The sequence below is a fragment of the Lichenostomus cassidix genome, chromosome 5 (genome assembly GCF_008360975.1).
Source record: "Lichenostomus cassidix isolate B80296 chromosome 5, HeHo_3.0, whole genome shotgun sequence".
NCBI classification, from domain to species: Eukaryota; Metazoa; Chordata; class Aves; order Passeriformes; family Meliphagidae; genus Lichenostomus; species Lichenostomus cassidix.
Genome location: NC_139486.1, coordinates 37,816,490 through 37,842,089, shown reverse-complemented (window position 1 = coordinate 37,842,089; position 25,600 = coordinate 37,816,490). Strand labels below are relative to the sequence as shown.

At 39.4% G+C, this 25,600-nt stretch overlaps 1 protein-coding gene across 1 annotated transcript; it reads left to right on the top strand.

Moving 5' to 3' along the window:
* The first annotated feature begins 9,509 nt into the window (after window positions 1-9,509).
* LOC146436401 (embryonic protein UVS.2-like) lies at window positions 9,510-24,506 on the top strand. Its single transcript, XM_085062424.1, has 11 exons — window positions 9,510-9,627; window positions 9,788-9,812; window positions 10,713-10,850; window positions 12,160-12,277; window positions 12,834-13,012; window positions 16,649-16,730; window positions 17,601-17,728; window positions 19,470-19,585; window positions 20,017-20,242; window positions 21,335-21,453; window positions 22,031-24,506. The coding sequence occupies exons 1-11, from the start codon at window positions 9,559-9,561 to the stop codon at window positions 22,259-22,261; spliced, it is 1,431 nt and encodes a 476-aa protein (XP_084918550.1). The 5' UTR covers window positions 9,510-9,558; the 3' UTR covers window positions 22,262-24,506.
* Window positions 24,507-25,600: the final 1,094 nt, after the last annotated feature.

The following is a 25,600-nucleotide window of genomic DNA, read 5'->3' as shown; positions in this document are numbered from 1 at the left end:
TGATAATGCTTGTAGAGTTACAGTGTTTCCTATAACCTGTGCTTCTGGCCAGCATCCTCTAATGAATGTATAATCCACTGTGTGATCTCCCCGCTCCAGGGTAAAGTTTCTTGTCAGTGTCAATAACAACAGGGATAAAAAATCAACTAGTTGCCTTCAAGCCCACAATCTGCAATCCAGAAAGAATACTAGTGGCACCGAACTGAAATACACTTTTATTCCACCATAAATTGCACCTCACAGTGTTAAGACTTAACAAAATATTGACTTGGTTAACCTTCTGCTGAGTTTCTGTGTTCCTTTTGAGTAAGTGGAACTTTTCTTTCCCCTATTATTTTAGAGATGAGAGATTAACATCAGTGGCTTATTTCTGTGCTGGGCACTGGGTGAACTTACGTAAGATCTACAGGTGTACTTTGGGCTATAATTGAGTCCAGATATGCTTGTCCACTGCAGCTTTAGCCAAGTGTCTCTGTCCTGCCCTCGCACTCCCTCTCGCAGGTCATCTTTCCAACCTGACCACTGATCCACAAAGCATCCACTGCCTTGTGTTAGATCCATATTAATATTCCAACACACCCTCTGCAATAGTGACAGTGTTGTTGAACTGCCTAGTGAAACAGGCAGAGACCATCTACCTGGGAATCCTGAGTAAATAGAAAAATGACAGTGGCATCACATTGACACAGTAACTGCCAGAGATGCTTCACTCATCACACAGGCACACTTTGTGTAGCTTTTAATACTACCCACATTCAACACCTTCTGCTCAAAACAAGTTTCCACCAAGAGCAGCTGACAATACACATTAATATTGACGGGAAAGTCTAATCACTAGGCAAAAAAAAAATTCTGAAAAAAACCCCCAGACAGCATCGACAGAGACAGGCCTGTGTTCAAGCTGCCTATCATGTCAGGCTAGGGCAGATTCAGCACCTGGTATGGTGTCTAGGGTGTTGAACACTTCAAACCAACTATTTGTAATCCCAGAATGACTGGAAGTAAACAAAGAATAGGGTTACATGTTCCCTTATTTGGTGTAATATGCAATCCGTGTGTAGTTTTTGCAGTTTACAGTCAACACAGATATTGCAAGCTGCCAGAGGTGGCTGACTCTCTTGTTATAGATTAGGTTTAGAGGCAGTCCCAGTCTTTGGATGATAAATGAACTCTAGAGAACTGTCTTTCATTCTGTAGGTGCTGGTCTCACTTTAGTAAGAACAGAGGCTCCCAGATAATTACTTGAAGCAAAAGCTGCATGAAGGAGGGAATAATTTGCCATTAATTAAACCATGCACTGGGGATGCTGCATGAATAGGAATGATGGGGGCACACATATTAAAAAAATGCCCAACAGTACATCGGTCAAAGGATGCACGCTCTTGTATTCCTGAGTATTTAATTGAACTTGCACACAAAGTGGGTGACAACAATGCTTCAGAGCTAATGATATAATACATAACCATCATTTTGACAGGAATCCAGTTCCATCTCAGACCCAACTCACAGCTGTGGATTAGAGAGGGTGGGGGAGGGAGATTCATATCTTGGCTTCACCACAAAACCCCACAAGCAGTATTTTTCACAGACTGTTTAAATGCTTGTTACAGATTTCATACACTTAAAAAACCCCTTGCAAATATTTGTTAGTGTTTGTGTGCTTAGGTGCTTGCAAGAGACACTGCCCCTATGCAAGACTCTGTGCTTCTGTATTTACGCACTTATGCTCTTATGCCTGCATGTGGGGATTAGCATGTACAGTCAATCCTTTTTCTGAGCCTAGTGAAATGTGGTAGGACCATTACTGCCAAGAAAGGGAACTTTCATCTCCTTCATACTATTCTCCACTAATGGGCTGTGCCTTGATAATTATAGCTCTAAAAGGAAAAATATTGACCTGGGTTTGCATACTGTAAAGCTACCATGAAGATAGGATACTAGCATTGCCCTGATGATAAAAGCACAGGCACGTTATATGGATTCTAGTTATTCCAGTAACTGTTGAAAAATATATGAGCTATTTAAAAAACAGAATGCTAAAAGTCTCAGTTCTCCACTGCAGCCAGGGAAAGTGCTACGGTTGCATAGCAGAACTGAAAAAAATGCTGTGGCAATCCCACAGCTGTCAGAAAGCACAGGTTCAGATACAGCAGACTCAGATTGTATCACCTTATTTTTCTCTTCCTCCTTTCCCTGCTTTAATTTTTGTTCATGAGGTATCTGGTTCTTCAGCTGAGAGAGACAGCAATGTACCCTTATATAGTAGTTTCAGCCCCTTTTAAGTCTCCAGGAGAAAGACAGTGACGAAACAATTTTTTTTTCCTTGTAGAACACTGGGATCTAAAATATCTGACTTAAATATCAACCAGCATTGAGGTACTGCAGCAGGTTCTCAGATTTCCCTGTTCCATTATTTCCCCTACACACTTTATCTATTTCACTAATAAAAAGAGACTTGTTCATAAACATTCATAAATCACTTGTTCATAAACATCAGAGAGGCAAGACAGAGGAAGTTAACATGGATAAAAAAACTAGAGAGAATGATGCCTCTCCAGGAATCCCCCCAACCTGTTAGGAAATCAGGAAATAGCAGTTGTGCGTGTTGAATCCAGTGTGACTCAGGAATGCATATGAAGATCTTTTTCTGTACCAGCATAGGCTGTAGGCTGCCTGCATGACATGGCTCCAGCATGGAAACTGCTCTTGAATGGCTCAAAATGCAGTCAAAAAGCCACAGTTTGGAGATTTCCAAAATAATGCAACTCTAAATATTTGAATTGCTGCTATTCTCAAATCCCAGCAATACAATAAACCAAACTCAGTCAAACTGCTACATCTCTAACTCTTTAGAGTCTCCAGTGGCCTTGAAGGGTCCTTGTAGCCTTTTACTCATACAAGCTCACAGCATGAGGCATCCACAGTGTTTCTTTTGTGCTGACAAACATCACTTCACATACTGTATTTTGACTCAGAATTTTCAGTACTAAAATGTTAATAATTTAGCCACTTGCAAAGGTGGCACAAGCCTCTCACATCACATGGCAAAAGACCCAGTTCCTGCTGTTAGCTACATGCTGTCCTGGGCCACAGGAACTACTACATGCAGCCCCTGGGATTCGTGAGTAAGTATAAAGAGATTAAACACAGAAACACTGACTCTAACCAAGTTTCCACTGTATGAAGCCAGGAAATTACTCCAATGCTTTTCTAAAGCTAAATCCATTAACTCTGTGAAAGCCACAGGTATTGAGCACGTCAGAGAACTAGCACCTATTTCCATTTCTTAATGTGGCTGAAGGTACTTCTCTTTAGCAGTCAGCTTTGAAAACCTGACCTTAATTTCTGTGTAGAAATGAGGTAATAGCACCCTGCTGCTTTGTAAGTGCTTACAAGAGAATGCTTGAAAACTGGAAGCTCTGTTCCTTTGCCAAATATTGCTCATCAGGAATATGTTGCAATCCACATTGAGAGTGAAGACATGGGACTCTTAGTCCTCAGTCTACTGCTGAGAGATCCTGGATATGCTTTTTCAGGAGTCAGCATCAGAATTTCTTTATTGATGACATGCAGCTTCTCACCCCATTTTTCAGTGTAATATTTTAGTATATTTTCAAAATAATTTGAATGAGACATGCTAAGAAAGTTTTGAACATTATTATCTGCTTGTACATTTTTCTTGACTTTTTGTAGCCTAGCAGTGTAGTCCCAAAACATGTGTTGTCCCTACAAACACTCAGAGAAACTGAACCTATTCTATTTCTGAAGTATCACCCTGACAGATTTATGAAAGCAATGTTTGTTTTCTCCCAGGTGCTCAATGCTTACCTATTAAGAAATTTTATCTGAAAGTAATCTCTTGTGTATTGAACCAGTTTTGTTTCTTGCCCTGAAAGTTGATGTAGAAATGCATAAATATATGTGTATATATATATATATTTCTGTGTTTTTATAAAGTCCAAATTCTGGTTGCAGAGGAAGCCCTGAAAAATACACACTTTTAATGTAAACCTTTCGAAAGATTCCAAGAAAGCAAAGAAGTTAGACAAAAAGAGCAACTAAAAGAACAAAAACTTGAAAATGGCAAGAAAATACCATTATCTGAGATGGAAATAAGATGTGTACTAGAGATTGTAAAAATATAACAATCATGCTTAGACACAGGGAGCTGGAGAAATAAAGAATTGAAGAGCTGAATGGTGAAAATAAAAAGCAGTATAAATTCTGACAAGCGGCAACATATAACATGGGTTAAAAGAGAATTTAAAGAAAAAAACAACAAAAACCTATCAAAGTTGATGGAATCAGTAGATAAGCAAGTAGTAAAGGAGGAGATTAGGTTACTTCAGCGAAGCTGTGCATCCCTTAGGTTGATGTGCTACAGAGCAGAACAAGGGTGTTCCTGATAAAACATTCCTTACTGGAGTTGATCTGAGGAAATCTTAGGTTTAGGAAGAATGTCTCAGAGAAAATATCACTGCTGACAAGAAAGGGTTTTAGCACAAATCAGTACAGTAAATAGTAACAACTTGCTAGGAGCAGATGATGCTCACCCTGGAGTCCAGAGGCAGCTCACATATAAAACTGCTCAGCTGCTAGTGAGCTCAGTAAGTGCTGCTTAAATCACCACAGTGCCAGAGCTACAGGAAAGTGCAATCAAACTCTCAAAAAGATCCAGGATGAGCGATTGTATTTCTTCTACACCCACAGTTAGAAGAAATATGTAATAGGCGTGGAAGTGGTACACTCAGGGACAAATATCCTGTATTAGAGCTAAATCAATGTAGCTTTCCCAGAGCCTGCAATACAGTCTCCTAGAAGAGGTCTCTGAAGAAGCCCAGGATGATCCAGTGGATACAGTTATCTAAGCTGTGTTCACTGGACAGCCCACGCTGTCGTATGGGAAGTGTGGAAGGCTATTGGAGAGGGCCAACAGACCTTAATGGCTCCTGACTGGGCTCACCTGGAGCCTTTTTCCGCAGCCTCTGGCCTTTGGCCCAGGGCTCCATTTAGGCTCTGCTCTTGGCCTTTGCCTCCTGTTTGGGCTGTGTCATGGGCACACATTCTTTGGTCTAGTCTTGGTCTCTCTCCTGGACCTTGGATCTATGTTGTGTCTTGTCTTTAGTCTTGTCTGTGTCTTTAGCTTCTAGATGCAATTCAACACCACATCAAACAGGCTGTGCAGAGCTACTGAGAGATTCCTGCAGCTACAGCTCCTAGGGAGTCCCCCTTATGGAGTAACCCTTTTCTGGCTGCTCCCTTCTGGCCCATTTGTCTTGGTTCTCTTTCAAGGCAAGCCAGGAAGGGGGTAAATGACCTATGCTGTGTAGTTGAAGTGGAGCTATGACAGAGCTGGAGGAGTATTTGGGTCCTGCAGTAAAAGCTTTCTGAAAGCTCCTAGGAGGACTCATCAATAAAACAAATCTTGAGATTTAAGAATCTTTTAGAGAAAATGGTGCATGTAAATGGCCCATTTTCCTAATAGGCCATCAAAGCACCTCAGAAACATATTGTGACATTGGTATGTATAATCTGTAAGTATCTGGAGGAGGTGCGTTCTGCAGTCACAAGCTGCAGAAGCTAAACCAAAGTTTTGATATGGTTTGGGTTAAAACTGATTAATCCCTTCTCAGCACAGCTTACAGGACAGACTCTTCATGCCTGTAAGCATTTTCTGCAAGAAACAGTTAGTGGTCTCTGCTGAGACAGGGATCAAAGGAGTGAACAGGTTGAGTGGTGAGGAGGCATTCCTGACTGTTTCTGGAAATGTGCCCCACTTGCACAAATGGCAAACCACTAGAGAGCAGCATTAAATCAGGACTTCTATTGTGTGTCTGAACATAAAATAATGCCTTACTGTTACGTTTGCAGTTGGATACTGGTTTCAGACCAGGTTTTACCAGAACCAGGGAAGCTATAGACCGGTCAGTCCCATCTGGCTCAGTCCTTGGGTGCATAGATACTCAAATACTGATAGAAACCTTTGTAGCTTATCTCCAGGAACCCAGCTTTACCCATGCATCAAGTTCAAAAGCTATAATAAAGTTCTCTTCAGCCTACAGCTACTGCAAATCAGAGAAAACTGACTTTGTTGTAAATGCTTCAGCTGATTCTTGTCTCTAGCCATCATCTGGGGTTAAGGCTCACTGACACCTGGAGTTATCTCCAGCGCAGAGTCTTTGGACTTGTTCCTCTCCTTTCTAGCATTATGATATCATTCTGACACTGGAAAGGTAAAAGATAAGTGGTGGTAAGATAGCAGGGATCACACTACTGCGGGAGGTCGAGGAGGAACAGAGTCCACACACAAGTTGGTTTGAAGCTAAGTTCAACATAGTGCAGTATTGACACTGGGGATTTTCTTCCTTTTAAAAAATAAATCTTTCTTTTAAATAAAAACATGCCTAAAATGTGTAAATATGTCAATATATGCAGTGGGATAAAATGCTATAACATACACCTCAATTGATAAATTGTATTAAAACTAGCATTCAAGTGTTTATGTATCAAATGCATGCTTTGCTCAATAGTAACCTTTCCTATGAAAGGGTTGCTTTTGCTGCTTGGTAACTGCAAGAAAGTAAGGACCAGGGACCAGAATTACAAAATCTTATTTTTGTGATTTTGACCTTTTCTGCAAAAGCCAAAACACTTTTGCACTTGATCAAGGTCAATGATTTTAATTATTCTAAACTGATTAACTGACTGGCAACTTAAAAGCAGGAAAGCTCATTTTCTTCTCTCAATCAGTTAATGAGGCATGCATAATCCTAGCATCCTGAAAAACACAGTATCTGTAAACAGTTAACTCTTAAAAAGCATAATTTTAAACACAAAGGAAGTTTTGTGTATGTTTTTGTTGTTTAACTCTTTTCAGCCTGTTATACTTTGATTTAATGGCTACAAAGTTATTTTAAAATGCTCTTCAGCAGAATCTGACTTCTGCCTAAATGCAGAGTGGCTCAAAAGAGCCTTAAAAATAATTATGTAGTAAGTGCAATGCTTTCTATTATTGTTACTTTAAAAATTAGGATGTTTAATGTAGTAAGAACAGTTGGCATGTTTAAACGTGTCGAGATATCTGTGAATCCTCCTGAAAAGTAATAAGCTTCCTCAGGTGAACACACAGTTGAGTTATGCCAACGGTTTGTTCACCAGAAATTGCTTGCATAACCTTTGAGTGAATAGCTGAGGAACTGAGCTTTAGAATGACATTCCACTGGATCCTTAGACAATCACACAGCCATTCACTCTCCCGAATTTTGTTTCCCTTGAGGTTCATTCACTCTAATGCTTTAGCCAGAGAAAATGCCTCTGTACTTTCTCATAGTAGAAAAAACATGGGACCTGCTATACTTATTGCTTGTGATTATGCCTATTACTGATACAGAACTAGGGAAAAACTCTGTACTTAAACACTTATAGGTGGTTGGTTTTTCCTACTTTGTAATTTAATATTTTGCTAAGAGCTATTTGGATTACATGGTGAAAGAAGTGCCCATTCTCTGTCGTGGAATAAAGGTAAAAATAAGTAAGCATCACTAAAAATGTGACAAACATCATATTAAAATTTCTAACAAATAGCATTAAAATTTCTAACAAATAGTGATGAAATATGTGGCAGATCAAGGAGAGTGTGGCTAAGAATGAGAAATGTCAAATGCAATGTAAGAAAAGGCATATGAGAGAAGTAAAGCAAGTTACAGTTGTGCAGGCAAATTATTTGGATAGATAATGTAACCAAGACCTGAACATTATCCTGCTAGAATATAAAATTAGATAATGTAGACAAGCAGCATCAAAAAGGAGATTTGCATCTGTGAGAGAACTCCTGATAATATGTTATCAGGTGATATGAGACTTTGGTCTATAAATTAGCCTTGAAAAATATCCAGTTATTTCTGGCAGTCAGGAAAGCTAATTAAACCATGGGATAAATCTCTTGATTTGAGGGTTTTTTTCTCATGGAATGGATATGCAAAACTGTGTGGCAGAACTTCAAAGGGCCCTCCCATCCCTCCTTGCTGCACACCTGGAGTGACCCAGCTCCAGGCTCTGCACAGTGATCTGCTCTTGTTCTCTTGCTTTTATTGCTTAGTAACTTCTGCTCTTTCCCCTGTCATTTTGTGATATACAGCAGCAGAAATATGCTCCTGTGACTCCTTCTGTCACTCTTTTGAGCCTGATCTTGAATAGACACAGAGATTGCTTGGAACTGTACTGGAGGAGCTCTGGTTAATGATATAAGAGACTAATGAGGACTTCTGAAGTTCATCCTCTGATCAGCCAAAGGAAAAAGTGTCCTTTATGTCTGCACCTCATTACTGCAGTATAATCTACATGGAAATGACAACTGTAGATAAATTGTGGAAATCACAGAAATGTTCACAGAATATTTTAGAAATCACAGAATTCACAGAATATTTTAGAAAGTTGAGGAGCAAATTGTTAGTAGGGTAAAATGAAATTATTTGTAGCAAAGCTTTACATTATATCAGCTAAAATTTTCCTAGCAAAGTACTTCTTAAAAACAATGGACCAGCCCATATATCTCTCTGGGAAGGCACTTGGCATCTTGATTTGCTGTGAACTACATAGGTTCCTCAGAATTTTGTCTTTGCAGGAATTTTTAAAGGTTTTCTTGCTTGTTTCTTAAAGATCTGATACAGAAAATCTTTTGGATTTTCTCTAGCTCCTCAGTATTTGTGCAGGGGCTGAAGCTGAGAGGAGATAGCAGGATCTGCCTGCCTATGGTGGTGTTTGTGTGGCTTTAGCATGAATATTCCAAATCTGTGGCTTACTCTTACAGTGCAAGTTTTCTAGGATTTAGCCTGCTTTTCTAGTCTTGTTTCTATTCATGTACATCAAAGGAAGGAGGCTTCCCAGAAGGTGGAAAGCCAAAAAACCTCTGTGAGCTGGTGGTTTTAAGTATTTGTAGACTCCAGAAAGACACACCATTTCTGTCAGCAATGATTATATTTCAAGATGTTGGTAAAACAATTTCTGTCCACAATCAGATTCATCTCTGCCTCCAACAGACTTCTAGTGTTCCTGGCCAGAAATGCCTGGCTGAGAGTTGTGCACAGAGTGGACAGGCAGATAGACTGGTTCTGCAGAGCAGGGTGTCTCCTGGCAGCAAGCTAAGGAGTTACTATTACAGGTAGTCAATGTGGATGGATCAAAGAGTTCCTTGAGATGGAGTTTTGCTGTAAACAGACTGCTGCCGGATATCCTGTCCCTTGGTCAGCAGTGAGGGGACCTGCAGCAGCTCATGGGTTCTTCTTAGAATTAAAGATGAGTCACTTTAAGGTTACTGAATTTTCTTTCCTATTGCTCCACTTCCTCTGTTTTCTAAAGATAAATAAGAAATGAGAGCCTGGAAATTCTCTTGAGAGGTCCTGCAGCTTGTTTGTTTTGTGAAAATACTTCTTGTTATCTAATTTTGTTGCGCTTGCTAACAACAGCAGCAGCTTTCCCATAAAACTTACCCCAGATAAACTAATCACAATTGGGAGAACTGAGCTGCAGAGCAGAGAAGATCATCTTGGAAATTTGAAGATGAAATACTTTCTTCTGCCAACTCATTTAGCATTTCTCTGTAGCTTTGCACTAAGTAAACCTGTCCAGGTGTGTCCCTGCTCTGAGATGTTGAGAATTTACATTGTTGCTGCTGAGTTGCTCTATCTTAAAATTAATTAAAAACTCTTACTGCTGTGAGTCTACTTGATAGAAGTTTTCTGCTATGGAGATGAGCATGTACTAAAATATATGCACTTTTTTTTTCCAGATAGCTACAAGAAAGAATGACTTAGGTGAGTTTGATTGTAATTATTATATAAATAACTACAGGTTTTGGTGGAGCTGCATCTGTATACATCAATATAATTATTTGGTATATTTTTCTCTTTGAAGGTTTTTTTCAGCCTCAGTGGAAGGCAATTCACAGAACTCAAATGTGTTTTAAAGTCACATTCAGTGTGATTTTTTATGCTGTTGCGATAAAGAAATTAAGAAGAATTATTGAGCAATTGCTACATGAAATGTTCTTTTCCATATGTAGCCCCAGCAAATCAGAATATTTTTCACTTTGTTTTCTTTCCTGTGTGATATATGGCACTTTCCTGTCTGCTATACCCAAGACTGTTGTAATTTTTTCCCCCTAATAACTGATAGGTTTTGTCTGTGAGAAATGTATTCCAAGTATTTTGGAGAATTTTAGAACTGAGGAGCATGTCACAATGTCTTATGTAAAATTAAAAGTTAACCTGGAAATTAATAGCTTGCATATAATTCAATATGCATGATAAAAATAATAATTTCTTTTGTATGATTAATCCTATTTTTATAGAGGTCAGTTACAATTTTTCTCTAATTCCACAAGCTCTAATGAAGAGAACAATGACTTATAATACATAACATTCCCCTCTGAAAGCTCACAAAGCTTCTTAAGCTAAAATTTATTTTGCCATGACCTTGATTACAGCTGCATTATGACAGTTATATTAATATTAAACTTTTCTTTCCAGGAAGCAAGGCAGACCTAACCAGTCTTAGCATACTAATCTTTCCTCACATTATTAGGAAATGAACTTCAGTGAAAGAAATTTCCAAAGATACAAAACCTTGGTTAGTGTGTACCTCTCGTCTCCCTCTCTGCACATGTAATTGCCTTCCCAGTGCCTTGGATGTTCTTTGTTTTCTGCCTCTGCCAGGTAATGAAATAGCTGTGTATGAAGGAGACATCCTCTTGAGAAGAGGGCGACGCAGTGCAATTAACTGTGAGAGTTGTTTATGGCCCAAGTCACCAGATGGACTGGTCAAGGTTCCAGTTAACATCTCTTCTGATTTCTGTGAGTGTATGCAAATGGATGCTCTAAAGTTAGCCTGGATTTTCAAGTCCCTATATTCCCTGTTATTTTATGTTTCTGTGGCATGCACCTAAAGCAAGCTTTGCACAAGTGAGAATTTATTGACACATCCCTTTTGCTATCCTATTAGTCCTATGGAAGTTTGGCTAAGACTCCAAACAGATCACACTGAAATATGTGGTTACTTGGGCGATAGTCAGATAATTAATTGTAATTTCAAATATTAGCTTGCTCCTGCTAGCTACAATGCACTTTGATATTTAGCAAGTACAGTAGAAGAAACATATTTTGTTCACACTCTGAATGTATTTTTATGAAAATTACCACTAGAAATGGGTTTTTGAACTCTGTAATAATTTTCTTTCAAATCTTTCATAGAAATATTCCCACACTAAAACACCTGTAGAGGCAAAAATGGAGGAAAAATCCTTGGTGGTATTTTTTCCTTTGTTGATTCCCTCTAGCCAGGCAATAGCTCTGTCCTGTGGAAAAGGCTGCAGGAGTGAATTCCATACAGACCCTTCTTCAGAGATCTTACCTTGAGAGAAAAGGGCATGGAAGTGAAATAAGGCCTTTGCTTGATTCCTGTTCCTCAGGGAAAGGAACTGAGGAAAGCCCAATCTCTGTGTTATCTAGGCTGCTTCTCTGGCCATGTGCTTCAGAACTACAGTATATATTCGTTTGGTTAGGTGAGGGTTATTCCCTCTATCTCCCTCTCTCCAAAGTTTAAATATTAGGAAATCGAGATACACATCAGTGTAGATGATTCATAACTGAGGAAGCCAATTTAGACCAAAATGTTCCACAGTAGATAAACACTCTGATCTTTATTTGGTACCTGAATAGAAACACTGCGTTCTTCAGAGCCTTGGCTGTCTTGCATGATTCCAAGGGGGCTGCGGCAGGCATTTGTTCTTTCTGATAAACAAAATCGGGTTTTGGTGCTTGGCTACAATCAGGCTTATTTGGGATACTTTGATCCAACTATTTATATCTGAAACTGTCTCATTTCTTCTGTTCTGTCCAATGGAAGGAATAATGCCAATATTTTGCCTTCCATCAGCTGTCTCCTAAATAAATAATATGCATATGGAATAGCTGTAATTTTTATGCTTCCCCTTAAAAGTCCAATCAGTTTGAAGATCTCTGAAAGTTTTGTGCCCTTTTTTTACAATACTTTTATGATAAAGAGCTAATCAGTTTTGTGAAGTTTCAAAGGAATACACCCCATCAATGCACCTCGGTTTTGATTAACCAAGGAAGATTTCTCCTGGCTCCCTTCTCTTTCTAGCAATAGTAGAGAGGTCTTGGATTGCTGATGCTTTGCAAGAGATCTCCACACTGACCTGTGTGCAATTTGTAAATCGTACTACAGAAACAGACTACGTGTATGTTGAACGTGGGCAGAGGTAAGCTCCCTGTATCCTGAGAGTGGCAGCACTCAAAAGGTCTTTCAGATTCTCTTCTGGTTTGCTTTGGATTTAAGTAATTGCTTTTTTTTTTTTTTTTTTTTTTTAACCTAGCAGTAAAAATTCAGAGAGTAGGTGCAATTTTGAATTTTTCTTTAGGTATGCCGGCAGTTACATCAGTTAAGAGGCTGCAGGAATAAACATGTGTGTGGATTTAAAGATAATGAGGTGTAATTCAAAATGAGACATTTTTCTTAATTGTAAAAATTTAAATAAGTATAATTGTTTCAGGTTCTTTGCTTAACTACTTATACTGCTTCTTCTTAGTTTGATAGTCATTTTACTGGTTTAAAATTTGCTATCGTCATTTCAAAGGCTTCATTTCCCCTCCACCATGTTATTTGGCAGCTTTTAGAAGTCTAGACAGCTCATGCCAGTGACTAGTTGCATGTCCCCTTCTGTGGCTGCATATCTTGAGAACCTTGGTGACATAATCAATATATCTATACATTTGTATTTGCTAAATCTGATCATTTTATTGATTGCTTATTCTTAGCTGCTGGTCTTACTTTGGAAAGATTGGAGGACGTCAAGCAGTAGGCCTGGTAAAAAATGGTTGCATGGATAAAGGAGCAATTCAGCATGAAATGAACCATGCACTGGGTTTCATCCACGAACAGGCACGGAGTGATCGGGACAGGTTTGTCAAGATCATGTGGGAACACATAATGGCAGGTATGTCCACTAAATCTTAAGAAAAGATATATACTTCCAGAAAAAGGAGAATGTTTCTCTTGTGAACAACAATGCAAGTAAGAGTCATGATTAATGCTGGTTGAATTGCAGCAGCAGCAGCACATTCAGTGTGATGGAATTTCTTGTTCAGTGTTTGCACGAGGGAATTTCTGTAGCTACACCTACGCTAGTGTGGCAGATGCAGCCTAAAAGTAACTCTGTGTTCTTATTTTGATTGCCATCTTGAGCCCAGACCCCAAAATACGAAGATCATCAAGAATGCAAAGTGTTGTTGCAAAGACTTGGCCAGGAGGCGAGACTATGGGACCCTTAACTGAGGGGGGATGAAGTGTGACATTTGAGGTCATGTTAAGGAATCACTCAGCAACTCTATCCTGGGAAAGCCATGGAGATGGGGAAGGCAGCCAGTTGGCATCATGGCACTGGCAGTGAGTGAAATGCATATATCCTAAAATGTGTATGAACAAGGGACTCAGTGTGGAGACATTGGAAACATGCAACCATTAGCATTTACAAAATTCTGGGACCTGGCTTAACGTGAGAGGAAGGACTGCAATTACTTCCTGCTTGTGGACAGGACCATATACACTGCCAGGAAAAGAAGGAGCCATGGGGAGCGATCAGGATTGGTAATTCTGTAGAGGAAAAACAAGTGGATATTTTTAATGGAAAGGAATGCAGAATGAATAGTTTGGGCATGTGCCCATGATTTGTGTGCTGGGAACATGGGCTTATATATAAGAGCTCCAGGCTGTGAGGAGGAAACAGTAAAGAGAATGGCAACAGATCCAAGGCAAAGTGAGAAAGTGGTACATAAAAGGGAAATACCAAAAGCAAGTATGCAGGGAATTGCTTGTCTGACAGCTGTTAGAGAGCTGGGCAACCCATAACAATTGTAAAAATACAATAGTCTATTTGGTTCATTAGAGAAAATAATAGTAAATGAGCCCGAACAATTGGATACTAAATTCTATTAAGTCTCTTCAACAAATAAGATATTCAGCTCCTCAATATCATGCACAGCTGAAAATATATCCATCTTTATCTCCAGATGGAACTTGATTGTTTTTATTGCAAATTCCTAACACACTGTTCTCCAAACTTTCTTCAGCTATTCCCGTGATATCCCAAGTAAATTCCATTTGTGTTGTTCCTTATTGAGGTTTCAGCTCTAGCATTAAGGTGTAATTTTGCTGTGAGTTATTTGCCATTGTACAAAAAGGGTGTCCATTGTTTGAAATGTCAGCAAATGATGTGCTAGGAAAGAGTTGAAAACATGACGTTACATATACTAAGCACACATAATCTTACTCTGGTTTTGCAAAGGGAACTCCACAGGTTCAGGTATCATAATTTCTGAAGGATACAGATGTAACCAAGCTCTGATTTGGGCACAGTATCAAAATGATAAATGAGGGAGAAGAGGTCAATGCTATGCAGAAGCAAATGAGGTATTTTAAGTGTTCACTATGGGTGGAAAATGAGACAACTGGTGTGACAAGGTAATTAGAATGCAGAGTGTGCAGCTCAAGCACTGCAGGGAAGAAGTGCAAAGATATGCAGTGGAAAGGAAATGAAGAAACTGTTATGTTCATGAGGATTGTTAATATACATGTCATGTAAAAACATGCTGCTGTTAACAGTGCTGATGGCAGAGCTCTTGCTGAACCCTGGTGGTGCAGAACTAGACCTCAAGACCTTTTCTGGCATCCCAGCTCTCTCACGCAAGCTGTTTTTCTCCTGCCAGGACTTTCATATTGTGGATGTTTTCTGGATTTTGTTTTTATCCAGCAATTTACCTTGGAAGCCATCCTACTTCTTTGTTTTGACAACATGTAGCCTGATCAGTTGCTGTCCACTTAGCTACTTGAAACTCAGCTTGTTTTTCCCAAACTTTTGGGAAAAAAATACTCAGAGTCTTCAGCCACAGTTTCCTTTTCAGCTCTTCTGAGTCATTGCACTTATATTCTGGCAGAGGTAGATTTTTTTTTTTTTTTTTAGAGTGGAAAAGAGGGGGTAAGTCCCCAAATGTGTGCACATCTAGACAGCCAGATCTCTTTGGCATGTGATGAGGTAGGTAGTAGTTTGCTGGCAGCACCTCAGTCCAGCCAGGATGCTGTTACTTTTTCTTTATTTAGCAAACCAATTCAGCAAAGCACTTCTGTGCCAAACAGTAGCCATATGCTTCAATGTTTCACCATGTTTGAACTGTGTTCTCTGTTCATCACCTCAAGAAAAGCTGCACATTTGCTGATAATTCCTTCTGAAGTCAGTATAGCAGATAAGAGGGACTGAGATTAAAACAGAGGAAGGCCAATGCTGTTGAGAAACGGTTTAAGCCTTAACTGCGTTTTGGAGCTATGAAAAGCTCCAAATTCATGTTTATCTCAAAATTTTCTGTTAGGTGGTATTTAGAATTTTCTTTTTGCATCTCTTAGCCCTCAGCCCAGGACCAATGCTGAAGGACATTACTGGCTGAGACTTGCTCTGGTTGCAAGCCTCCAGCAGAGCTGTGTGGACTTTGAGGATGTCCAACTCTGAACTCTTGTCCAGATGGTCTGTGGTTTACAAACCACGTTTGTAGTTACAATAATGAAGGCACAGAACTGGAAAGGAGTGTTTGGAGGTTAGGTCTTTAGTCCTAATGCTAGGCTGACTGTATTCAGCTCCCTCCTCTCTGAAAGTGCTTGTTTGTCTGTCTTACCATGGACAAGAGACCCAGGATGTAATTCATTTTCATAATCTCCAGTTAGTGACAAAAAGAGGTACTTTCTTCAGATGAAACTCCCTCCAACTGTGTCTCTCTTTCTTTCCCTCTCCTCTGACTATCCTGGAAGCCTTGAGGAATATATTCCGTGGCTAACTTTGGGAAATAAAGCTAGGTGATATGAAATCGTCTCTGCCCCAGTCCCTGGGTCACAGCCCTGTATCAGTGTAACACTTTCTTATCTCATACTGGCTTTTTAAGTCTAAACAGATGAACAGTGATGAGATGCTCAGCAGCTATTCTGACAATTTATTTTTCTGCTTCATATGACTCATATCACTTCACTGTAGTCACTACTGATGGGTTTGAGCAGAGACAAAGCCAAAATATGGCTGGTAGCATGGACTCTGGGGCAAGGAACAGGTAAAATTTATCCCTTTCTTTTATGGTCTTATAACCCTGTGGTGGAAGGACTCAGCAAGACATCACCCATGCATAGCTCTGAATTTTTGATCTAGATGGTCAGACAGATTTTCCTTTTAAGGTATGGATGCAGCTTTGGGGACATAGGTTGGATGCTTATAGTATTCAAGATAATGCACTGAAATGTATTTGGAGACACCCTAATGAAGACGGACAGAGGAATACTTTTTGCTTGAAAAGTACAATGCATGATAAGTTTTGATTATATCAAAACTTATTTGATTAACTTTATATTCTGAAACCTACTAGACTGTAAAAGTAGGTTCCCATGGATTTCAACAATCTTTGGTGGTTTTGATAGATCCAAGGTCTTATGAGAACACATATTAGTATTTTACATTACTCTCAGGATTATGACAGCAGGCAGTGTAGTATTAGAGCAGTAATAATAGTTCTGACTGAAATGTTGCTTTTCTACCTTACAGGGGAACAAGGGAACTTTGGAAAAATGAATTCCAGAAATCTGGGCCTTCCCTATGACTATTCTTCAGTGATGCACTATGGCGCGTAAGTTGTTTTCTGGGCTGTCTTTTCAAAGGAGCAAATAGCTTTTAGATATTCGGCTCAGATCTAGGCAGAAGGAGTTGCTCTGTGCAGAGAATGACTTTTGCTGTTCATTCAAAATTGAGTGCATGGACATAATTAAGGATGAGCATACTTCCTTTGTCAGCAGGATTCCTGGAAAACAAGAGTTGATATGGATAGAAGAAAAGCATAAGACAACATTTTCTTCCACTGTACTCTTGTCTCTTGCTAAAGGCCTTTGACATGACTGTGGCCCAAAGTCTAACTTTACTGAATCACCGATCTAAAAGTTCTGAAGTTTAAATTGTTTCATAAACATAGTAACAGCTGATCATAGACAACAACATTTAAGTATAGAGGCAAGGAAGATGGATTTTTTTTATATCACTGAGATGTTGTATGCTGCCTTATGTTAATCTGGGAACACTGTCTAAGATTGCATTTTAGTGCATAATGTACAAGCTTGTATCATGTGCCTTCTCCTTGATTTCCACAAGCAAGTAACAATTTCTGCACAAAACCATGAAATAAAACTTGACTATCAGAAGGCAGGAAATTACAGATAGCATATAGGCAATTAGTAACTGAGACAGAACTATTTTTTCTCCTCTGCCTCAGGAATCAAGAAGGTGGGATTCAGTCAATTTTGCCAGACATTGGTGAAAGGCCTTTTCAGGACAGTGCATCTTTTTCTGCTTGCTTGCTTTCAGCTGCTGGACACCAAGTATCTGCCATGCTGGTCCTCTTCAGGGAAGACTGCCTGGTCTCTGAGAAGCTTCTTGTCCATTTCCATTAAAATTCTGTTTATGTGGTACATGAAAAAAAAGAAATGTGATTTCCTTATTTCTACAGGTATGATTTCTCCAGCACTCCAGGAAAACCAACTATTGTACCAATTCCTGACCCCTCTATACCTATTGGGCAGAGAGAAGGGCTGAGTAATTTGGATGTAGCTAAAATCAACAAGCTCTACAAGTGCAGTAAGTGCTGTAGATAGAAGACATGTGAATTCTTATACAGCTGATATCTGTAGGCACTGACAGACATCCCCCAAAGGAATGAGGCTTGCAATCCCTTCAATACTTCTCTCTTTCACCCTACAAGAGAAAACAGAACTATCCCTGTGTCAAACTGCTGGCTTCTTGGAAAGGACAATTTATTTTCAATTATTCACTCTCACTTTGAGTTATCCTGACTTAATCCCTGTTCTTTGAGATTAGCAAAATCCATCAGAGAAATCATGGTCGCTACCTCAACCAAATTCTCCATTCAGGAAAGCTCTGAAGGTTGCAAAGAATGTAAGCTCTCCTCAGCCATGAGTATAGCTTAGTCTTGTGCATCTGTAGTGCCAGCAGGTTTGTGACTACTCTTAATTACAAAGTTACTGCAGGGATGTAAGTATGGGTGCCATTCAGTCTGATCAGAACACCTCTGAGAAGAAAACCACATTTTGTACAGATGTCTACTTTCTTGCACATCCATTTCTTAACTCATCCCAGTGGTATCCTAAGGTCTAGAAATACCTAGCATTCCTCTGTAAACAGGAACTCTTCAGCCGAGATGCACAAAGCAGGTATAACATCATGCTCCTGCAATGCATGGGTTTTGCCTCAACTCCCAGTACCAAGGCTAATTGATTTATACGGTATTTGACTTTTCTGGGATGTTATTCAATTAGTTTCCACCAAAACAGCAACAAAGATTAACAAGGCCTAAATATTAGTGTACTAAATTCTGCTCTTGTGTTAGAACTTGCTTAAATAATTAGAAATTAGAAGGAAACAGCATTCCTTCAGATGGATTGTTAGGTACAGAAATCATTGCTGAGAGTGGTTCCTCCAAATTCTCAACTGCAGATAAGACAACTTTACAATTTGGGTGTCTGTCATGGTCTCAAAGATAGTAATAAAAAGTGTTCAATGATATTTATTCTTGACAATGGGGCTAGGAACGAATCACACTTCAATACCATTATTATGTAATTTCATAATTATATCTATATGTTTTGGAAGAAAAGGACTAAAAAAAAAAAAAAAGGAAAAACCTCAGGGACTAAAAAACCCCCACAAAAACTCTGGTTGTCTCAGGAAAAGTAGGGAGCAAGAGAAAAATGTTACAAATTCATAGGATCAGATGTCATATACTCATATTTTGTAATTTGGGGAATTATATAAAGTTCAAAAAACAAAGATGTGGAAAGACAAAAGACAGATGAGATCAGATTTTGTATACCAGTCACTAGGTCTGTAGCTTGACTTCAGTGCTCTCTGTTACTGTTTTCCCCCAGTGACTACACCTCTTTGCTTTGACAGAATCTAGTTTTCAAACTTGATTTTTGCACAGACTTATGAATACACACAGGTGCTGATGGGAATTGATGTACTGATGTCATTGATATTACTTCTGTGATTGAGGTTTAAGGAAGTTCACAAAAGAGCCAGGCTTTTTTAAGTAAACTAAAATATGTGAGTGAAGCCCTACTGTCTTTAAAAAAAAAGCCCCACTAGTAGCTGAAACAGGTAAGTACTTTAACAACCTTTATTTCACTTGCAGGTTTTCAATAACTTTTACACTAGGAACACCAACACAATTGTAAGCATTATAATTAATTCCTTTTATATAAGCTGACTGCTACAAGCAGTTGGAGAGACTTGTCAGGCATTTTGCAATATTTTTGTGCAGTTTGCATCCTCTTCAATACTGTTTGGTTCTCCCCTTCAGATTGCTGTAGCTCTGTGTTGCCTAAATCCAAAGGCTCGTTCTCCTCTGTCAATTACCCATCCCCATACCCGAACAATAGCAACTGTCTGTGGTTGATCCGCATCCGTCGAAATAAGGTAATTTTTATTAGGAGAAGAAAAGCTTGAACCATGGTATCCAGGCTACACAACATTATTTCATTATCATGAGTAACTCCTGGGAGTCAGTTTCATGGATCAAGACATTAATTTTGTTATGCAGTGAATGAAAGACAGTCTCAACAATTTTCATAAGGTTTTAAGACTGTTAGAGGATTATTTAACTTTATTTTTATCCAGTTCAGATTGGATGGCTTTTCAAAGACAAGCAGTAGTGAAACATCAGTCTCTGAGCTCTCAGTAATAGAATACCTACGTGAAATTCTGTGCTCTTTTTATAAAGAAAGTAAAGTTTCAGTAATATATGGATAGTAAAATGAACATGAAGGTTCACTTCATAGCAAGTAGATAGTTTGAGACTTTCCCTGTGTACAGAATTAAACCCAACATCTGCTTTCTTGTTTCTCAAGATTTTCCTGCAGTTTGAGGCTTTTGATCTTCAACCCTCCTCAGACTGTTCTTCTGACTATATAAAAATTTACAACGGGAACAGCAAGAGCTCCCCTGTCTTGCTGGACAAGTACTGTGGGAAGGGTCCACTGCCCTCCTTAGTGGCATCTGGGTCAACAATGCTGGTAGAGTTTGCAAGCGATGACAGAATTACAGCCACAGGATTCAGAGCCTCCTACAGCAGGGGTATGAACACTCCTTTACAAAGCTTGGAGAACAGCATTAGCAGTATTTGCATGAAAGAACTGAAAATTTTTACTATATACTACAGGGTGGGTCTTTTTGCTGTTACTCTTTACACTTTCACAGCAATTGGAAATGCAGAAGGCTAGGCAATGACGGGTCTGAAAGTTCACAGGAAAAAGAAAATGGGATGTTGCATGGGTGTCATGCTAGTAATCCTGAGATCCCTCTCACATTGTTCTGAGAGCGTCTGTTAGACTTCTTATCTCCAGAACAATGTTTTTAAATAAAAACAATGCAATGATTGAAATAATAGGAGCAGTGCAGCCAAAGAGCACAAAGACTGCAGAACTCAACAAGTGACCTCAACCAATGAGATGCAAAGCCAGTATCCAGGCAAGATGTTAGTCAAGGTTTTCTGGGATTTTATGCAGCGGGACAGGTACTGACCTTGGGTACTTTACACTTTCTGTATTGAAAGTTTTCGTTATGTACATGATACACAGTCCTTACTGTAGTCATTTGCAGGGTGCCTTTTTTGCAAACACACAAATGCATTGTGGACTGCCAGACCAAATTCTGTTGTGCTGTAACATGCTTTCAGCAAAAAGGCAGTAGCCTGAATTTGTCTTATTTCAACTGAAAACCAAACTTCTTTAAAGCATAAATTGAAGAAGTCTTAGAAATGTGTTACTTTTACTCTTTGTGTTAGATTTGATGGAGTAATTTCTAAAAAGCATTAGATCTAGCTTGATAATGCAATCTTGAATATTTGAGCTGATTCTTTTCTGAAGGGCAGTTAGTGCCATCAGAATGCTATGATAATATGGTAACACTCAACTGTAAAGTCAGATACAATTTCAGATGTAGCTGTTCCCTGTCCTCCAAAGATTAATTATCAGACACGTTTCTAGTTCCTTCATTACAGCTGCTGATACAAATACTAAATGAAGAAATAAAGTACTTCAGCAGTAGATTTTCATGGCAGCACATTTTTTCTTGGTTTAAAAAAATAAGACAATAGGGTGTAAGCAAACTCATTTCTACTGACAAAACGCTCTTGTTAACACTCTGGTTTTCTCCTTTACTCCTCAGTGAATTGTGGAGCCACTTTCAGAGATTCAAAGGGAGTCATCACCTCTCCAAATTACCCCAATAAATACCCCAAAAACCGAACATGTTTCTGGGTCATCAGTTCTCCAGTAGGATACAAGGTAAGGCACAGATGAATTCATTTGTGGGTTTCATCACTGTTCTCTGATAAAACCTCTGTTTCCCTTGATGAATAAGAGCTGTTATGTCACTTTTTCAGCAGACATTCTCAAAGTAAAAATCTGAAAGCAAAAATTCATTTTAAGAATTTATGCTGGATCTTGGTATCTGAGGTGCTCAGCAAGGGAAAGCTTTACACATCCATGTGAACTCTTATGAGTTTAGCTTGTACCAGTAGGCTTTGTTCAAAATAATTCCTAGGTAAGAGGAGTTCCCACTAGAAAACTGAAACATCACACAGGTGCTGTTTGTATATTTCTCTAGAGGAAAGAATGTGAAGTGTAGAAGATCAATCTTGTCCCTTGCTTCTTCTTCCAATTCAAATACTGATGAACTAAGCAAATAATTTGTTACTAATTTGCATTGCCATATGGGTTCAGGATGTGGTGCACACACAGAATAAAACAAAAGTGCCTGCACACAAGGAATTCAGACTATTTGTTGTTGTTGTTGTTAAAAAATGGGTAAGAAAAAAGGTTGTGACCTGGAAGCAAAGTGCTTTGGTTGTATTTTCTCCAGATATCTCTCAAAATGCTATCCTTTGAGCTGGAATATAGTGACAGATGCATCTATGACTACTTGCTCATACATGATGGAAGCCGCCCTATGTCACCTGCAGTTGGCCCTTACTGTGGGACAGAGAAGGTTGCAGACTTTACTTCCACTGGGAACTTTGTGCTGGTTGAATTTCACAGTGATTTAGTGTGGGAGTTGCCTGGATTTGTGATGAGTTATACATTTGGTAGGTAAGTACAATACAGATGGGGGTTGAAAAACACAGAAGGAAAGTAAAAGTCCAAGTAGCCACAGGTAAAAGTCAAGATGCCACCGATTTCAGAAAAAAAAATATCCTATACCTTTAACAAGCTTGAAGTTTGACCTCTTAGTCCTACATTTACAGTGGTGTAATTTGCATGGTGGATCAAAAACACAAATGTTCCTGCCCATGGGATGCTTCTGTCTGAGACTGTATGCTTTTTATTACAGTATTCTCATTGCTGCTGTTGCACGTTAAAACACAATAACAGAGCTGAAACTAAGCAAATTTTCAAGAACTCCCAGTGGTAGAAACTGCACCCATAAAAAGTTCAGAACATGGCTATGTAGCAACTTAACCTGTATTCTGGGAAATGCTTTTACCCAACTTTAATGTGCATTCCAGCATGCATACAGAAAAACCTTCAGACACATATTTATTTATGCTTTGAAGCCAAGACCACTTACACAGTTCATATAGGCACCAGAGCTTAGCCTGGAAATCACCACTTGACACCAAACAAGTGGTGTCATAGTACAGTATGACATTCAGTACCTCAAAGATTTGCAGGACTCCTCTGTGAGATGAGCCAGGTCAGGGAACAGATTTAACTAAAGAAACTTAAGTTAAGAGTGGCAGGAACAAGCAGTGAGGGAGAGGGAATGGAATGAAGCATCTATCGTTGCCACATTGCTGTGGTCGGAGTCAGATACTGAAATTGTCCATAAGGTATTACCAAAATATTTTTTTAAATGAGGCCTGAAAACCTAATGCAAAAGCATCGAATGTTCTCTTTGGAGAGCATTTTAGGTGTGAAGTACCTTGTCTCTAGAGATAAATCTTCCTCCTCTGAGAAGACAGCTGGAGAGGAGAAAGAAATCATCACTGTAAACAGCTAACACTTTGCCTTGACTTGATGTATTCAGAATTAAATGCCAATGCCAAAATGGGAGATGCCAAAATGTAATGAGTAATAAAACATTTTGCTGAAATTATGCCTTTGTGAAGAAGAGCATGTAGAAAATGCCAATTTTTGCTTTCCTGGTGCAGCCAAGAAAATTTTGAATTATGATGACCTTGGAGCAGTGGGATGGAGGGGTGTAAGGATCTGTAATGTTTTAGGTTTTAAGCACTGGTTAATTTTTACCCACAGAAGAAAGATAATTGATAAGTTTTGGACATCAGGGTTCAGAGCTTGCTTGCATCATGGTGGGAAAGTGCATGCACAGCAGGCAGCAAATATTTGTATTTCTTACAAGCTCCCGTCTTCTGGCTATAAAAAGTATTCCTTCATTTAATTTGGCTCACTATTTAGATTGGCACATTTTTGGAGAATATAACAATTTCATGAGCATGACAGAAAATTAAACTCTGCTTCTATTTTTAACCTCAACTTCAGACTGTAAAAATGCTAATTCTTCTCCTTGAGTCTGAGGACTTTCATGGATGTGCAGAAGTAACAACCCTGTGAAAACTCTCACAGAATAACAAAGTTGAATGGGTCCCTATTTTAAACAGACAGTGCTGAACAGCTTTGTAACTTGAGCATTACTTTAGATTCCCTTCCCTTGGTCTGATGTGGGTTTCTACACAGGTCCAATGTTTTAGATGTTCACACATATTTGGTAAAAAAGCATGAACAGCATGTTCAAACAGCAATATACCGCATATAGGAATATTGGTCTTGCAATTTGTCCCTAGAAATCTAAATGGTTTTAAGTAGGACGTTGCCCATTTATAAATATGATATCTAAATTGGCTCGTAAGAGTTATATAAATAAAGAGTAACCAGCTAGTAGACACAAGTGACAGTATAGTCAAAAGTTTACGATTCAAATACCACAATAGGAGGATTTTCAGGAGTTGTTATTAAAGTACAGCACTCAACACACTTTTGAAATCCAAAATGTAAAGATTTAACCTTAAAATACAGAGGTGTCTAGTGGTGATGAATATATGTATTCCCACAGATACACACAACTCATGACATATAGAAGTGTTACCTTAATTGCATACAAAACCAGATGTTTTTAAAGAGAAACCCACTTCCACAAGCCTGTGTGTGTGGAAGAAATAAGAGTGTGTCCACGTATTCCTTTCTTACCCGCTTTGAGATTGTCCTGGTTTCTACCCAGGAGGCAAATCAGAGTACTATGCTTTTGTATTCTGTAAGAACTAGAACAGAGATCTGTCAATTACTGCTGCAAGAGAAAAAACAGCCTGGAATAAAGCATTACAGAAGCACACAAAAATGTACTACTCATAGGTCTTTTTTGTTTAATTCAAAACACATTTCCCTTACATAAACAAATAACTGTGGTTGAGATGACACTTGCCTGCATGACTACAACCCCGGTTATTGAATCACAGGACAGTTTGGGTTGAAGGGGACATGTAAAGGTCATCTAGTCTAGAACCTACAATAAGCAGTTATCTTCAACTAGACCAAGTTGCTCAGAGTGCCATTCAACCTGACTTTGGATGTTTTCAGAGGTGGGACATGCACCACCTCTCTGGGCAACCTGTTACAGTGTCTCACCAGCCTCACTGTAAAAAAAATTTATCCTTATATCTAGTGTAAGTCAACTCTCTTTTAGTTTAAAATCATTGTCCCCTGTCCTTATCACAACAGGCCCTGCTAAAATGCTTGTTCTCATCTCATATAAGCCCCCCATAAATACTGAGAGGCTGCAATAAGGTCTCCCCAGAGCCTTCTTGTCTCTTGAACAACCCTGACTCTTTCAGTTTGTCCTCATAGGAAAGGTGCTCCAGCTCCCTAATCACTTTGTGGCCCTCTTCTGGATGTGCTCCACCAGTTCCTTGTCTTGTCTGTGCTGAGGACTCCAGACCTGGATGCAGCACTCCAGGTGGGGTCTCACCAGAGTGGAGTAGCTGTAACTAACTAGGACAGAAAATGTAAATTTACTGTGCAACAACTGAGTTTGTCAAGAAGGCATAGAAACCAAAGACCACTTAATCTCTCCTGCACTTCAAATGGAAATTGAAAACCTTATAGCCTAAGTCGTCACATCGGACTTTATAATCGAGCTCGCTTTATCATGGGAAACATCTGCGGGCAAGAGAAGAAATAAGGGGAAGCTGCTGCTGCTCCGCTGCCAAATGGCCTTCGGTTGATGAGCTGGAGAGCTGCGGGAGCCGGGCCCCCTCTGGCGGACACCTGCAGGGAACGGGAACGGGAGCGGATAGCGCTTCTCCGGCACGAGAGTGATCTGCTGTCCTGCCCTGGCCACGGCTCCCAGCCCCGTCCGGCAAATGAGCCGAGGCGTTTGTCAACAGGGAGGCTCAGTTTCCTTAACGTGATCCCTGCCGCG